The sequence below is a fragment of the Epinephelus lanceolatus genome, chromosome 2, assembly GCF_041903045.1.
Source record: "Epinephelus lanceolatus isolate andai-2023 chromosome 2, ASM4190304v1, whole genome shotgun sequence".
Lineage (NCBI taxonomy): Eukaryota > Metazoa > Chordata > Actinopteri > Perciformes > Serranidae > Epinephelus > Epinephelus lanceolatus.
Window position 1 is genome coordinate 2960661 of NC_135735.1, and position 14817 is coordinate 2975477.

The 14817-nt window shown below is 41.5% G+C and overlaps 1 protein-coding gene across 24 annotated transcripts in view; it reads left to right on the forward strand.

The window, feature by feature from the left end:
* Window positions 1–14817, forward strand: part of ppip5k1a (diphosphoinositol pentakisphosphate kinase 1a) — a 51597-nt gene that overhangs the window by 8933 nt on the left and 27847 nt on the right. For all 24 annotated transcript variants that reach the window (XM_033629192.2, XM_033629202.2, XM_033629230.2 and 21 more), the window contains exons 3-17: window positions 893–1088; window positions 2958–3048; window positions 3171–3256; window positions 3811–3965; window positions 4595–4696; window positions 6138–6299; window positions 6400–6521; window positions 6624–6725; window positions 7842–7928; window positions 8019–8094; window positions 8208–8317; window positions 10708–10793; window positions 10901–11026; window positions 13231–13352; window positions 14467–14649. In XM_033629192.2, coding sequence (XP_033485083.2) covers window positions 893–1088; window positions 2958–3048; window positions 3171–3256; window positions 3811–3965; window positions 4595–4696; window positions 6138–6299; window positions 6400–6521; window positions 6624–6725; window positions 7842–7928; window positions 8019–8094; window positions 8208–8317; window positions 10708–10793; window positions 10901–11026; window positions 13231–13352; window positions 14467–14649 — 1806 coding nt within the window. The remainder of the gene's footprint in view (window positions 1–892; window positions 1089–2957; window positions 3049–3170; window positions 3257–3810; window positions 3966–4594; window positions 4697–6137; window positions 6300–6399; window positions 6522–6623; window positions 6726–7841; window positions 7929–8018; window positions 8095–8207; window positions 8318–10707; window positions 10794–10900; window positions 11027–13230; window positions 13353–14466; window positions 14650–14817) is intronic.

The window sequence follows — 14817 nt, forward strand, 5'->3', positions numbered from 1 at the left end:
CGGCTCTGGATGTAGATTTCTCCATGTTGTTAGCGGCTTCTTTTTCTCTTACACATTTAATGCTATTGGACTTCCGGGTCAAAGCCCGGGGCGGAAACTGTGGAGCATGCTCAGAGCGCCTCGGCCAGTTTGGGTCTGATTGACTGTATACATGCAGGAGTCACATGATCTGGGTGTGTTAGTCCCACTGTGACAAATTCACTTTAGGACCATTTCACTCACACTAATATGTTTACATGGATTTTAAAAGTCTGACACACCAAATTGATTTTCTCTGATGTCTTGTAAACATACTGAATACACTGATAAGGATTTGGTGGTAGAAGGTCAAGGTCACTGTGACCTCACAAAATGTCAAGACATTGACATTCTTCAGGAAGAATCTAGCTGGAGACATCAGGTCTCTCTAATCCTTTATTCAGATTACGGAAAACAAGTGTTAGAAAAACTTTCTCTGGAAAAACCTGACTGTAACAGTTCCTCAACTAGTGCTCATTAACACACTCTGACTGTTAGGTAGGCACTAGTGTACATTCTTGTTAATAACTAGTGATACCTGCTGCTAGTTCCCATTAACATTGGATGCTTTGGTGAATTAGTGAGCTGGGTAGTAGTTAACAGACTACCAGAGAGTTTAGGGCTACACACAGGACATGTCATGGTCGTGTACATGTTGCAAGAAATGGTTGGTGCTATCAGATGAATATAAATATGGGTGTTGACAGGGGTTAATTTCAATTAATGTATCTGTCTCCAAGGAGGAGTTGTTGCTAATATTTCAGTCTGTGTGAGGTTTTATGGGAGATTTATGGCACAATGTGGCCATTGTCTCTCGCGCTTCCTCAGACAGATCATTAAAATGTTGCCCTCCCTCTGTCTCTCCCTCGTTCAGCCCCCGGAGCGACAGATCGTGGTGGGGATCTGCTGCATGATGAAGAAGTCAAAGTCCAAGCCAATGACCCAGATCCTGGAGAGGCTGTGCAAGTTTGAATACATCACTGTGGTCATCTTCCCTGAGGACGTCATCCTCAACGAGTCCGTGGACAAATGGCCTCTGTGCGACTGCCTCATCTCCTTCCACTCCAAGGGTATAACACACACACACAGAGTGACTGTTGTGGGGCTTCATTTATTTTTATATATTACAGTGTTTCTCCTACACCAGCTGTCTTGGAGGGGTGTTGAGTTGTCCTTACTTGAAATGTATCAGTCGTGTCAGAAAAGCGAACATAGTCACATGTGTATCTTGGACTGTTTGAATGCATCTCCCTCAGAGGTCAGACTACAGGTGCACTCCAACTTCACTGGCAGCTGGTTTGACCACAGAGATGAGAGTGACGGCTGGTTTGACAGCAGTCTATTACTTGGCTAGCACCTCTGCCTTCTTGATGGTCCAGAGGCAGCATGTATTGTCTCTGAGACAGAGCAATGTCATCATTGTAGTCACTTTCTCTCGGTTAGGACTGCTTCAGTGTTCTCTGTTGAGGATGTTTTTACCGGGAGCCAAATTATCCACAGAGGTCTCCTCCTCTCCAAAATAAACAGACCAAGTGATTAAAAGGGGTGAAAATGTTGAATAAAGCAGTTGCATGTTAGAATCAGTGTTTCTCCGATGCTGTTCAGGTGTTGCGGAGGGGCTGAGAGCCCAGCACCTGCTAATGTGTGCTCACCTTTCTTATCTGATAACTTAAGATCCAAACTCTCAGGAGATTTTTACCAGGAGCCAAATTATCCACAGAGGTCTCCTCCTCTCCAGAACAAACACTCACACTAGGCAATCGTACCGTGCCCAAGCACGTTTGCCCCCTAAAGTCTGGATTATTTGGCTAGTGTGAGTGCAAGTGTACCCTGCTTGAGTACGGTACACTTCCCTGGCCCAGTATGGTTGGAAGAGGTCTGCTTAAGCACTGTACACTTGGTCACGCATGCGCACAAGGTTACGTATGCAACGCGCAAACCATGAACCATGCGACCATCCCTCCACGACAACAGTAGCAATGCTGGCGTCGAAGGGTTCACGTTGGTCAGATGAAGAGGTCGTATGTCAACGTGATGACGTATGTGCCGGAGGCAACCATGCTTGAGTACACTTGGGCTCGGGGTAATGTGAGTGCGTGCCAGCGGGGGACAGGGGAGGGGATGCATTCGTCCTTCAGCACGGTACGGAACAACTAGTCCTAGTGTGAGTGTGCCGTAAAAAATCAGTGCTTCTCCAACACTGTTTAACACAGCAGAGGCTGCAGCCGAGCTCCGTTAATGTTTGCTCAGCTCGTTGCTCTGATTACTTAGGATCCAGACGCTCAATGGCTAAATCCTTTATCTGGGTAAAACATATAATTAAAACGACCAAGATCTAAAAAATTTGTCGTAAAAATGTGGTTTAAAATTGGAGAAGAAGTCAGACAGCCACAAGGGAAATGACGCCACTGACAGGCAACGGCGACCAAATGATACAGACCACTTCCTTGATTAAAATGACAGATATCTCTGCACATTGTGTCAAACCTTTGGTATAATGAAAATATACAACTCAGCAAAATATATAACATTGGTCGGGTCAGTCCCCCGAAGTTTTAATGCAGAAAAATTATATCTTTAATTATGTTTCCTGCAGCGATGATATCTCTGTCCTCATTTAAATGCCACATCATACAAAACCAAATAAATCTACACACACAGACTCATGTTATGCATCCTGTGTACTGTCTGTCTGTGTGATCACATGTTTCTTATCAGCTGCCCAATCATTTACACACTGAACAGAGCGTCAGTCTTGTAACACAATGTCAGCATTATGTTCAGTCCAACAGTCGCTCTGTCTCTCCACGTGAGTCCACAGTGTCTCAAGTGTTTGTTGTTTCTAACAATGTCTCAGTAGCCACAACTCTGAACTTGTTATTGACATCATGTGATCTATGAATTTATTTATTAAATTATCTGCTCTGCATGTTAACCAGGATTCCCGCTGGACAAGGCGGTGAGCTACGCCAAACTGAGAAACCCTCTGCTCCTCAATGACCTGAACATGCAGTACTACATACAGGACAGGTACTCACACATGCTCTCACTGCACATTTACAGTCATGGTTAAAATTATGCCTGCAGAGCAAAGTGAGGCTTCAGAATACAACAGCCATAATTTATGTGTTGTGTTGTTTATTTTTTAACAGGAGGGAGGTGTATCGCATCCTGCAGGAGGAGGGGATCGATCTACCACGCTATGCTGTGCTGAACCGTGACCCAGATAAACCAGATGGTCAGTCTGCTGCCTCATTTGTGACATTCGATACGTTAATTAAACAAAAATCTTTTTACTTTACTCCCGTTAGCAACACATAAAAACACAATAGAAAACACAGACTCTGTTCACTCCACTTCTCATTCTGATCCTCTCAGAAGAGCAGCCCCTGTCCATGCAGCATCCTGAGGCTGTTAATTTAAGCCTGCATTGGTTTTATTTCAGCCTGCAGATAAATATAGCATCAAATGTGAAGCAGCCGCAAGTGTACCATACTTAAGTGCTGTGATATGATGCGTCTGCCATTCAAATCCTGTTCCTGCACGGTGACGTAGAGACAGGCCTTGGGCTGACGTGCGATCAGATGTTTTATGTCTCTGCCTTCCCAGACAGTAATGGCTGTATTTGCAAGGACCAATGAGAGTCACATGGTTCAGAGTGCAGAGCTGCTTCACAGAGCTCATGAGTAAACACTCAGGGGGGCGAGTGTCATCTGTGTGTATTTTAAGGGGTAATGAAAGGGGCTTTCTGGCTCACAGAAACTGTTTTCTCTGTGTGCGTTTGTGTGTCAGAGTGTAACCTGGTGGAAGGAGAGGACCATGTGGAGGTGAACGGAGAGATCTTCCAGAAACCTTTTGTTGAGAAGCCTGTCTGCGCCGAGGACCACAACGTCTACATCTACTACCCCACCTCTGCTGGTGGTGGCAGCCAACGACTCTTCAGAAAGGTCCCTGCTTTATCTGTCGTGGCTTATTTCAGTCTGTAAAAAATATGTGGCGAAACAGGAAGAAACTGGTGACTAGTTACAAAAAACAAAACAAAAACATATGTCCTTCAACATCCTGAAAATGTCCCATTAACACCAGTATACCGACCACTTTTACCGAACCACTGTATTAACATTTAATTCTTAATTCTTAAAGTTACACTGATGCACCAGTGCATCATTTCCCTCCGATTTATGGTTCTGACTTGTTGGGCTTTGATCTGAATTAGACTCCGAGGTGTCAGAGGCTCTCAGCTGCTCCTGACATTTTGAATAAACACTTTCCTTTTATCTATTTATTAATTACAGCAACCATTAATCAGCAGAACAGACTTAAACACACCAGGCAGCAACCTGAACCACTCTACAGCTTATCTTGTCATGGTACATGAGCCTGTTGCTCTGCCAGAGAAAGAGCGTTGGCATAAATCAGGCACACTTCAGTCAAACATGGAGCTGCAGCCTTTGATTCAGATCAAGATGGATGTTACAGAGACTGTTCACAGTACAGTTTCACAGTTAACATGGAAACAGCTGCAGCAGTGTTTTCAGAATTACAACATTTTTCACTCACAGTGTGATTTGTGTAGATCGGGAGCCGGAGCAGTGTGTACTCACCAGAGAGCAGCGTGAGGAAGACGGGCTCTTACATCTATGAAGAGTTCATGCCAACAGATGGGACAGATGTAAAGGTAGAGTATAGACTGAGTATTGATTATTATGAAAGGAAACCGATGATTCTGGAAGTAGAAAGTCAAAAGTCAGTTCCTTTTTGCCCGTTGGATCGGCATGAAACTTTGCAGATTGATTCACCAGTATCAAAGATTAATATCTGGTTCTGTATGAAAAGTTGAAACCAGAAACCTGTGTGCAAAGAAACTTAGGACAAGAAGTTAACTTTGACTCCTAAGGTGCATTTCAGCAAGAAATATCCAATCAGCTAGCTTAGGATTTTGGTAAGATTACAGTGTTGAAAAAACTGAAAACAAAATCAATAGATGCTAACAACAATTGTCACTTCAGAGTAGATAACTGGCAGTTGAATTCAATGCGGAGATGTGTGAAATTGGAAAATTTGTTGATCTCTATTGTCATTTTCAACTGTAACTATAATATTTAAAGATATATAGTTAAAAATGGTGGTCCAACCTATGTGACATTTCTGCTGTGCTAATTTTATGTACTGTGTTGCTTTGCGAGTGCTTTCGATAAAACAAATCTACCTGCACAGAAGCTGAACAGTGTACTGCTGCGAATGGGAGCTGTAGCAAAATGTATTTTAGCGAGCTAAAAAAACCTGTATCAGTTTAAATGTACACTAAATGTGGAATATTTCACCTTACACACTAACTCATGGACGCAGCGGTCGACCAGTAACTCCCGTGTCCTGTCAAGTAAATTGATATTTTTTGTCAGTGGAGTCTGGCAGCTTTGAGATAACAGCTTCAGTTCCCTGTTGGAAAACACTGTCTGACTGCAGGGTAATGCGGTAAAAATGTTCTAAATATAGTGTACATACACTGAAACACTTTTGTTTGTTTGTTTGTCTTTTAAGGTGGCTGACAACTAACCAGTTGAGGCAGTGTTTGCTCAGCATTTTATAAACATGACATGGCAGTTTTCTACATGGAAGTTATGACACGCATTGTAATTCAGTTAATTTGCTTTTAATTGTAGGTTGATTTTGAATTAATTCAGCTACTATGGCAACATATTTTGTTTTCAACTGCACCACTGAAGCACTTTGAACTCACTACTGCTAATTTGCACTTCTGACTGGCCTCTTCTCCATGGTGACTGACTGCACCCAAGGCTCATGAGTATGGTAGAACTAAGAATCGTCCACCATGCTAAACCTGTGCGGGGAAAACAAACATTATTTCTCAGAAACAAAGTTAAATTACATGTAGGATCGCAATTTCTATGTTATGTATTGTGGACATTATTTGAAGAAAAAAATGTAAATGTTAGTACAGAATAAGAAGAACAGAGCCAGCGACCCCCTCAGACCTCACAACTCTGTGATGGTCATTTTTGTCTTATGGAATGATAATCTTTTTTACAACTTATAGAAATGCCGTTTGTATTGAGAATGACGGAGCGGATGTCTGGTGGTGTTTGATGTGACCTCAGGTGTACACTGTGGGGCCGGACTACGCTCATGCTGAGGCTCGGAAGTCTCCTGCTCTGGACGGGAAGGTGGAGAGAGACAGCGAGGGGAAGGAGGTCCGCTACCCCGTCATGCTGTCAGCCATGGAGAAACTGGTGGCCCGTAAGGTCTGCTTAGCATTCAAGGTAAGCAACACCATCGTCTTCATCAGGTCTGGTTTGTCACAGTTTTTCTTTGTTGTGGAGTTGCATTGCTGAGCTGTGTCCTCCTCTCCTCTCGCCACAGCAAACTGTGTGTGGCTTTGATCTTCTCCGAGCCAACGGACACTCCTATGTGTGTGACGTCAACGGTTTCAGTTTTGTGAAGAACTCGATGAAGTACTATGACGACTGTGCCAAGATCCTCGGGTACTGCATCTTATTTTTTTGTCATCCTCTGTCCACTGGACATTTTGTTCAGTTCCAGTTCAGATCTGTTGATTGAATGTGCATCTCTTCATGACTCTGTAGGAACATTATGATGCGTGAACTGGCTCCTCAGTTTCAGATTCCTTGGTCCATCCCAACTGAGGCCGAGGACATCCCCATTGTTCCCACTACTTCAGGGACCATGTGAGTCATAACAGCAGTCTGCCCAGTTTAGCAGCATGTTTACAGTGGAGGTGTGTTCAGTGTGTTTTTTAATTTGGGTGTTGATAATTTACTTTAATGAGCTGAACAGTCGCAGTCTAAACTCAGGCAGTGCTGTGTACGAGGATCAGTGGACTTGAAGTTACCTAATGTATGTCAGCACTGCAGACATAAATATTATTGTACATCAAGTGGATCCAGGCGGGTAATCTGATTGGTTCCTGTACATTTAGACCGTGATCAAATCATCATGACGGCACACCTTCATTACTAAAAATATTACCTCACCATTTCTATGGCAACAGTGTAACTACCAGGGCTGAGTCAAAAACTTGTCGTGTAGCAAATTATGTTTTTTAGTTGATTGTGTTTGCAGTGTCAACTTGTGCAGTAAACACATTATGAAAGACTGTGATATTGCACTTTGAACAGCTGCTATCTTGTCTGATATGCACCGTGCAGGTAACTATCTGGCCAATCAGACCCCCAGAGTCATTAATTGATTAGACAAGTGCTACTGTTCTACTCTGCACGGCTGAAGGAGGAAAGTGTGACAAGATGAGTGCAAACAAAAGTGCAAATGTCAGAGAGGAACTGCAGTCTGATTTAGAAACATTGTGTACACACAAAACGCGGCATGCAAGAGGCGTACGTCACTGTCCACACAAAAGTTGTGAACTATAAAAACAAACTTGTTGGAGAAACTTGGACCCACGCTTACGAACATTTTGGAGACAGGAATTTGACAATGCAGATGATGAGGTGGAAGCCTGAATGTAGAAATTGTCAAGTATTTTTCAACGCATGCCATTTTTGGCTTTTGTCCGTACGTACATTTTAAGTATGGATCCTATGCACTGTACTTTAATATCTTTTTAATATTGCAGGTAATATTGTTTTTGTATTATTCAACATTATTGCACATCACATATTTTCCTCACATCGTTTTTATTTGTCTTAATTACATTTATTCAGATTGTCTTCTTACGACTGTTTGCATAGTTAGGAAAGAGAGCTCAAGTCTGTTCTTGATTGATGGAAGAAGAATCCATTCATGAGATGTTTCTGTTGATGTTAACTCACTCTCGCACTCTTCAGGATGGAGCTACGCTGTGTCATCGCTGTCATCCGACATGGAGACAGAACGCCCAAACAGAAGATGAAGATGGAAGTTCGTAACCCCATGTAGGTTATCTCTGTTATCATTTTCCTTTTTACTGCAAAGACTGATGAAAGACTTTTGTTTAATTTGAAGTTTGTCTTTGACTCATTCAGGTTCTTTGATCTGTTTGAAAAATATGGAGGATACAAGACGGGGAAATTAAAGCTGAAGAAGCCAAAACAACTGCAGGTAACAAGAAGTCAAAGATCCTGTATTGTCTAACTTGAATATCTCTCCAGCCTGTGTGTGATTAACTCTGTGTATGAGAGATCTCTGACTGTGTGTTACTGTGACCTCAACAGGAGGTGCTGGACATCACACGGCAGTTGTTGGCAGATCTGGGACAGCACAATGACTGCGAGATAGAAGAGAAAAAGTCCAAACTGGAGCAGCTGAAGACTGTCCTGGAAATGTGAGTGAAGTTAACTGGGTCACTTCATTAACCACCAGTCCCCAAACTCTTTCATCTAATTCATTATTAGGTCACCTCAGCAAATTGTTTCAAACCATGATAGATGCAAAGATAAACCCTGTGCTCTTTGTTTTTCAGAGAAGTTTAAAACTGTGCAGTAACTCTAAAGCACACTGTAAAATTCTAAGGTGATTTGGTACAAATACAGTCGATATGTAGTCATAGTTGGGGGGGTGGTGAGGGCAGAGTCAGCTTGTAAATGCTGGAAAATATGTTTTTTAAATTCACAGAGGAGACACTTTTACATTTACTGAAGATAGGACTAATTAAACTTACAATAATGTCAGTACTCTGCAGCCATTAATGCTTTGATGCAAGAGACTAGGGATAGACCGATATGGATTTTTTAGGGCCGATGCCGATACCGATTTTTTTTCCATCACCCTTAGCCGATGACCGATTATGGACTGCCGATTTTCTTGAGCCGATATTTGGGGCCGATACTGCTTTTGCTCCCTCAATTTACATTAAAAAAAATGACACAATGATAACAAATATGACAGGTCTCAAGTTTAAAATAAGAAACATTTATTGAACAGTAAAAAATACTAAAACAAGATGGAAAGTTGAGGTAGAACAGGTAGAATATTATTATTATTATTATTATTATTATACATTCAAATAAAAAAAAAAGAGTTCACTGCTCTTAAATCTTCCAGTAATGTCTTTATAAAATAAACAAATATTTAAGCTGAAGCATAAATAAAACAACAACTACTGTACACAGTAGGATTCAACAGCTTTGTTCAACTTAACCACATACTTTCAAATGAAAAAAAGTGCCAGGGAAAAATAAATCTGCGAACCCACACGCGTATCGGCCGATGCCGATACAAGTGAAAAACTCAAATATCGGCCCGATATATCGGCCGGCCGATGTATCGGTCTATCCTTACAAGAGACATGCATCATATTTCCGTGAATTCTATGCACGTTTCAAGACAGCATAGCACCACTAACGTTATTCAGCACCATAAGCCTATGTTTTGACAATGAGCCTTAATGTTATCACGTAGGGATTTACAACTTCAAGAACTACAGGTCCTTAAAGGCTTACAACTTTTCTACCAGTGGCTAAACAACCTAACACTCTCAGTAAGACGTGACATCCTTTTTGTTTAACCAAAAACAGCCCTGAAATCACTGTCACCAAACCCACCAGACTCCATTTGAATGAACAGTCATTTTAGTGTGTATAGAGGCAGCATGTTGTCACATCTAACTGGGTGAAATAAGGGTTAATTTAAACCAAAACAAAGATGGCGATAGTTGGAACAGTGGAAAGACAAACCAGGATGGTTTCTATGAGTTTAATTTTGTTTGTCGACTTTGAATGAAGTGTGTTTTATGATAATAAAATTAATGTTAATTTAAATGGAGTCTGGTGGGTTTGTCGATGGCAATTTCAGGGCTGTTTCTGGTTAAACAAAAAGGATTTCACTCTTTAACACAAAATTTTTCTCTGTAGGGATCCTTTCATAATGTTGTCAGACACGTAGAATAACAATCTGAGCCTGTCAGTGACAAAAACAAACACTTTCAGGACGTAAATTGATGGTGCAAACATGCCCTCAGTGGTTACTTTGCAGTCTGGCTTCTGCTTTGTGTCAATACTGAACCAACTGGAAATATGTTGTTCCATTAGTCACTTAGAAAAAAAACCCCCCTTTAACTCTGGAGTTTATTTAATGTGCAGAAAGACACACAGCAAATATTCAGCAAATGCTTTATTTTCCTCCTCACTGTGAAAAGATGTGACGTTTTGTGAGCGTTCCCATAAATACCGTCTGCATCTATTAGTTTGGTGTTTCACATAGCCTCACTTTCCTTTCTGATGAATGTCCTGAAAGTGGTTTGGACGGAATTTCCTAAGTTTGTCTTTGGCTTCCTCTTGTGCTTATGATAAATAGGTTTTTAAAAGGTCACCATCTGCAGTACACAACTCCAGGAACCTTTGATGTCCTGAGGCTGTTGCAGCTGCAGCGTGTGTTCTGTAAACAGCCTCTATACTCAATTGTGCCCTGATATTGTGATAGCACAACACAATGTGCCAAAAGAATTTTGTGCACAGTCATGTTTTCTTGAAAACGCTGGTCTAAAACCTGGGTCTTCAACAGGGGGTCTGCGACCATTTGGGTGTGCTCAGGGTTACTGATATCTGATATTATGATTTAAGTTTTTTTTCCTTTTGAAAATTATAACGTCGGGAAATACACATTAACATGAATCCAACATATTAGCAAAGATAAATCATCAGAGGGCAAACAGTCATGTTTATCCATAAACAGCTCTGGCCTCTAATGATTCCAGATTTGTTTCTTCTCCTAAAGGTACGGCCACTTCTCGGGGATCAACAGAAAAGTGCAACTAACCTACCTGCCCCATGGGCAGCCCAAAACCTCGAGTGAGGAAGAAGGTAGGAAGATATTACAACACTTTGTTCACCTCCTATTTAAACTGGTATGTTGCTGGCCAAAATACTGAAGTGAGTGCTAACTGCGGTCCTCTGGATTCATGTTTCAGACACACGCAAGGAAGGTCCGTCTCTGCTGCTGGTGCTGAAGTGGGGAGGAGAGCTGACTCCTGCTGGCAGAGTTCAGGCTGAGGAGCTGGGAAGGGCCTTCCGCTGTATGTACCCTGGAGGTCAAGGTGAGACACACAGCACTGATTGCCTACTGAAAATGAAGCATTTCAATCTGCAGCTGTTAATAATAAAAACCTTTGAGGCCGCCTGCTCCTCCAGGATCACATCAGAATTAATTTGGTCATGGAAGATATCTGTGATCAGCAACAAATACATACACAGGGCTCGAAATGCCACGTGTACATGCATGATTGCACATATGCACAGTAGGACATGTACACTTTGAGCTGCACCCACGATGCTCAGCTCTGTATGCACAGGTGCACAAAACTGGGTACTCCATATATTTTGTGCTGGGCTGACAACTCTCTGGCACTAACTCTGAGACTCACACAATTGACACTTTTCCCACAATCTCATGCCACACCTCTGTTCTCTCATGCAGTGAAAAACAAATTTATAAATCATAGGGTCTTGGCACAAAATAAGAAACTGACAGCTCATTGACAGACAAGACGGAGCAGCACAGAGCAACAGCAGCACTGTAAAACACTGCAGTCACATAGTGATGTCAAAAATATCAGTGTATTGATATATATTGATTCTGAACATATTAAACTGTTTTAATACTTATTTTCCACAGTATCCATGCACCAGTACCAGCTGCACTTTCTCACTCTGTTATTGATAATGTCACTTTGCTGTTCTCTGTGACTAACCAAGAAAAGAATAGTTGTCGTTGTCATGTTATAACCTTGCTAAATTTATCTTTTAATTAAAATTTTAAATTGTTTGCCCTCGATGTCAATTTTTTCCCGTGGCATCAAAAATGGTATCAAATATCGATTTTTTTTTCGAGGTGTTGTATCGAAGTGAAAAATTGCAGTTTGGTGACAACACTACTGTCAAGCCTGCCGTTGCTTGGTTTTTGAAGCGCGTCTCTTCAGGTTGTTGCAGTACTGGAACTTTGAGCCGCAAAAAAGGATGAAAAAAAAGACCCTTATTACTGCAATAATTTATTACACATCATATATAAGTTTTGTTGAATATGTGACATCACCAAAGAAGATAGGCATGCTTGGTAGCGCAATGGATTTCTGCTCAAAATATTCCTGTGTTCCCCATATAGAATCTGAAGTAGTTTCAGAGCACGTTACTGTGCAGGGACTGTCAGCTTATATATTTATATTTCAGTGTAATACTGTTCAGTATGTTCAATTAAAGGGAAAGTCAGCTCAAATGACATTATACCACATTGAAGACTTCTTCATGTTTGAACTGTTGTAACAAAAAAATGTTGCACCAGTCAGTGTTGGATTTCTTTAGTGTGGATCTGTCTGTGCATGGTGGAAGCACAGAAACAGCTACACTACAAACCACCATCATCACTGCTCTTGTAACTGTGATAAGAAGCCATTGCCTCACACTTGAGAGAAAGGCAGAAAGTGTGACATCACAAGTGGGTCAAAAGAACCATTTTACTTGTGATTCAGATTCAGTACGCAGTGAAAGATGGTTAAAGCTTTGCTAAAGCATCAATCACGTGTTGCATTTCTGTTTTTTGCTATCCTAAAATAAGTTTGTATTTTAAATGCTGTGCTGCTCGAAAACAGCTTATGTTTCTATCGCTGTGTCTCTCTGTTCTTTTTCTCTGCTGCTCTCATCACCCACTTACCTGCCTCTGGTTTAACAGCCGGGTGCTTCAGGGCTGTAGGTGTGCACATATTCTAGATCAAAGGAGTGACTCTAACCAAAGGAAATAAGACACCACAGTGAGAGAATCAAACCCTGGCTGCAAAGAAAAAAAAGGAAAAACAGGGAATATGAGGATTTTTAAAAAAAAAACAAAAAAAAACGGTACATTTATCTTCAAACACGTACAGGTTGTTCAGACTCTTGTTTTGAAGAACATGAGCTGTCAGGACAGACATCTGAACAAAGAAAATCTGGACAAGGAAAGTGACACTCTTCATTAAAGCACAGAAAACAATCTCAGGATATTTTAACCCAGCTGCAGACGGGTCACAGAGTGTCGGCTCAGGTGCAAAGAGTTCAGCCAGCTCTTGTTTGAACACAGTGTTCGAGGTTTATGAAAGAAGAGTTCCAAAGTCAGAGTCAGCTGATACCAAGGTGGTGTCATGTTAACACTGTGCTCTTTACGCACAAAAACACAACAAATTTATTGTGACTTTTTTTTTTTTTTTTAACCAGCAGGGTCTGTGTCTGTTTTCGTTAACGTTGCACTGTTTGTTTGTTTGTTTGTTTGTAGGAGACTATGCTGGATTTCCAGGCTGTGGGTTACTGCGGTTACACAGCACCTACAGACATGACCTGAAGATATATGCGTCTGATGAAGGCAGGGTGCAGATGACAGCCGCAGCTTTCGCAAAGGTGTGTAGTGTTCTAGTACCGTAAGAACTCTGTACGAGATAGAATTTTGTTTTCTGTTGCTCTTAATCATTGACATAAAGAAAACAGATTCAGCCCAGTGCCAGTTGAAAGCTTTGAACTTTGTTCAGACCACCAATAGCAATTAGTGCTCGTACTTGATTTTGATCATGCGGCGTACGGTGGTCATAAAAACTAGTCCGAGCTGTCTTAGCTCTTTTTCTCATCTTTATGTCTTGAAAAAATGAACACGTTTTGTTTTTTAGTCTTGGCTCAAAAAAATACAGAAATTATATGATGTGAATATTTTAAACAACCTACTGTATAGCTTCGCTCTCTGCAGCATCAAACAGGAAGCAGCAAATCTTTATGGATTATATTGAAGCCAAATTGGCAAGAATGTTGTCGACATGTGACGCCTTTTATCTTGTGTTTCTTGAGTTAAGTGTTTTTGTGGACATGTAAGGAATTGTTAACATGTCGTATTTCTTAAAGGGAGTTTGGTGTAATATTTTCCACCAGGAGCAGAAATGTAGTTGTAGTCTTGAAAGTAGTGCAAGATCCCAAGTCTTTGCAGAAACTTAGTGTGCGACTAAAATCTCAGATTGTCTTTAAATGCCAGACAGTGTCAGACTTTAGTCTTTAAAAATGCCTCTAGTGTATATAAGGCATTAGTTGAACAGAAAGAAAACAGCACCACCTGCAGAATCTCAAATGGCATCAAAAGAAAAGGCGAGATGTTCTCAGTTGAAAGCAAACATGCTGAAAAGGAAAGCAGCTTTCTCTGAGCTGGTCATTTTTGCCTTTTAGAGATGAACAGCTTCTCTAGAAGAAAAAACTGCTGAGTGACATCCAGTTCTGTCAGCTGCTGATTTAACTGTGAAGCCAAACTGAAACTAAAGTGAAATGTGGTGTTGAAATTACTGTCAGTGTCAACAAGATCAGTCATGTCACAAAGTGTCAGGGTGTCCCAATACAACAGCTCGTACTTGTTTATGAGATATCAGAGTCTTTGCCAGATTGATGACAAATGGCTTTGTATCAAAGATGTTGCCAAAGTAAGTCACTGTTTATAACTTCATGGTGTTGGTTGTGTTCATTACGTGTGTGTGAGCAGGGTTTGCTGGCTCTGGAGGGCGAGTTGACACCCATCCTGGTACAGATGGTGAAGAGCGCCAACATGAACGGGCTGCTAGACAACGACAGCGACTCACTGAGCAGCTGCCAGCACCGCGTCAAGGCCCGACTCCACGAGATCCTGCAGAGGGACAGGGACTTCATCGACGACGACTATGATAAGGTGATTCTCTAACTCTGTTAAACAATATCTTTAGCATTTACCTGTCCTGTGAGGAAGGAGGAAGGCAACACTGAAAAATATTGTTGTAAATTGGTAGACTTGTGTGCACAGTCACTGCAGCCAGCGAAGCACGTGAGGTCTTGCGTCATGTGTCATGACCTTTAAGTG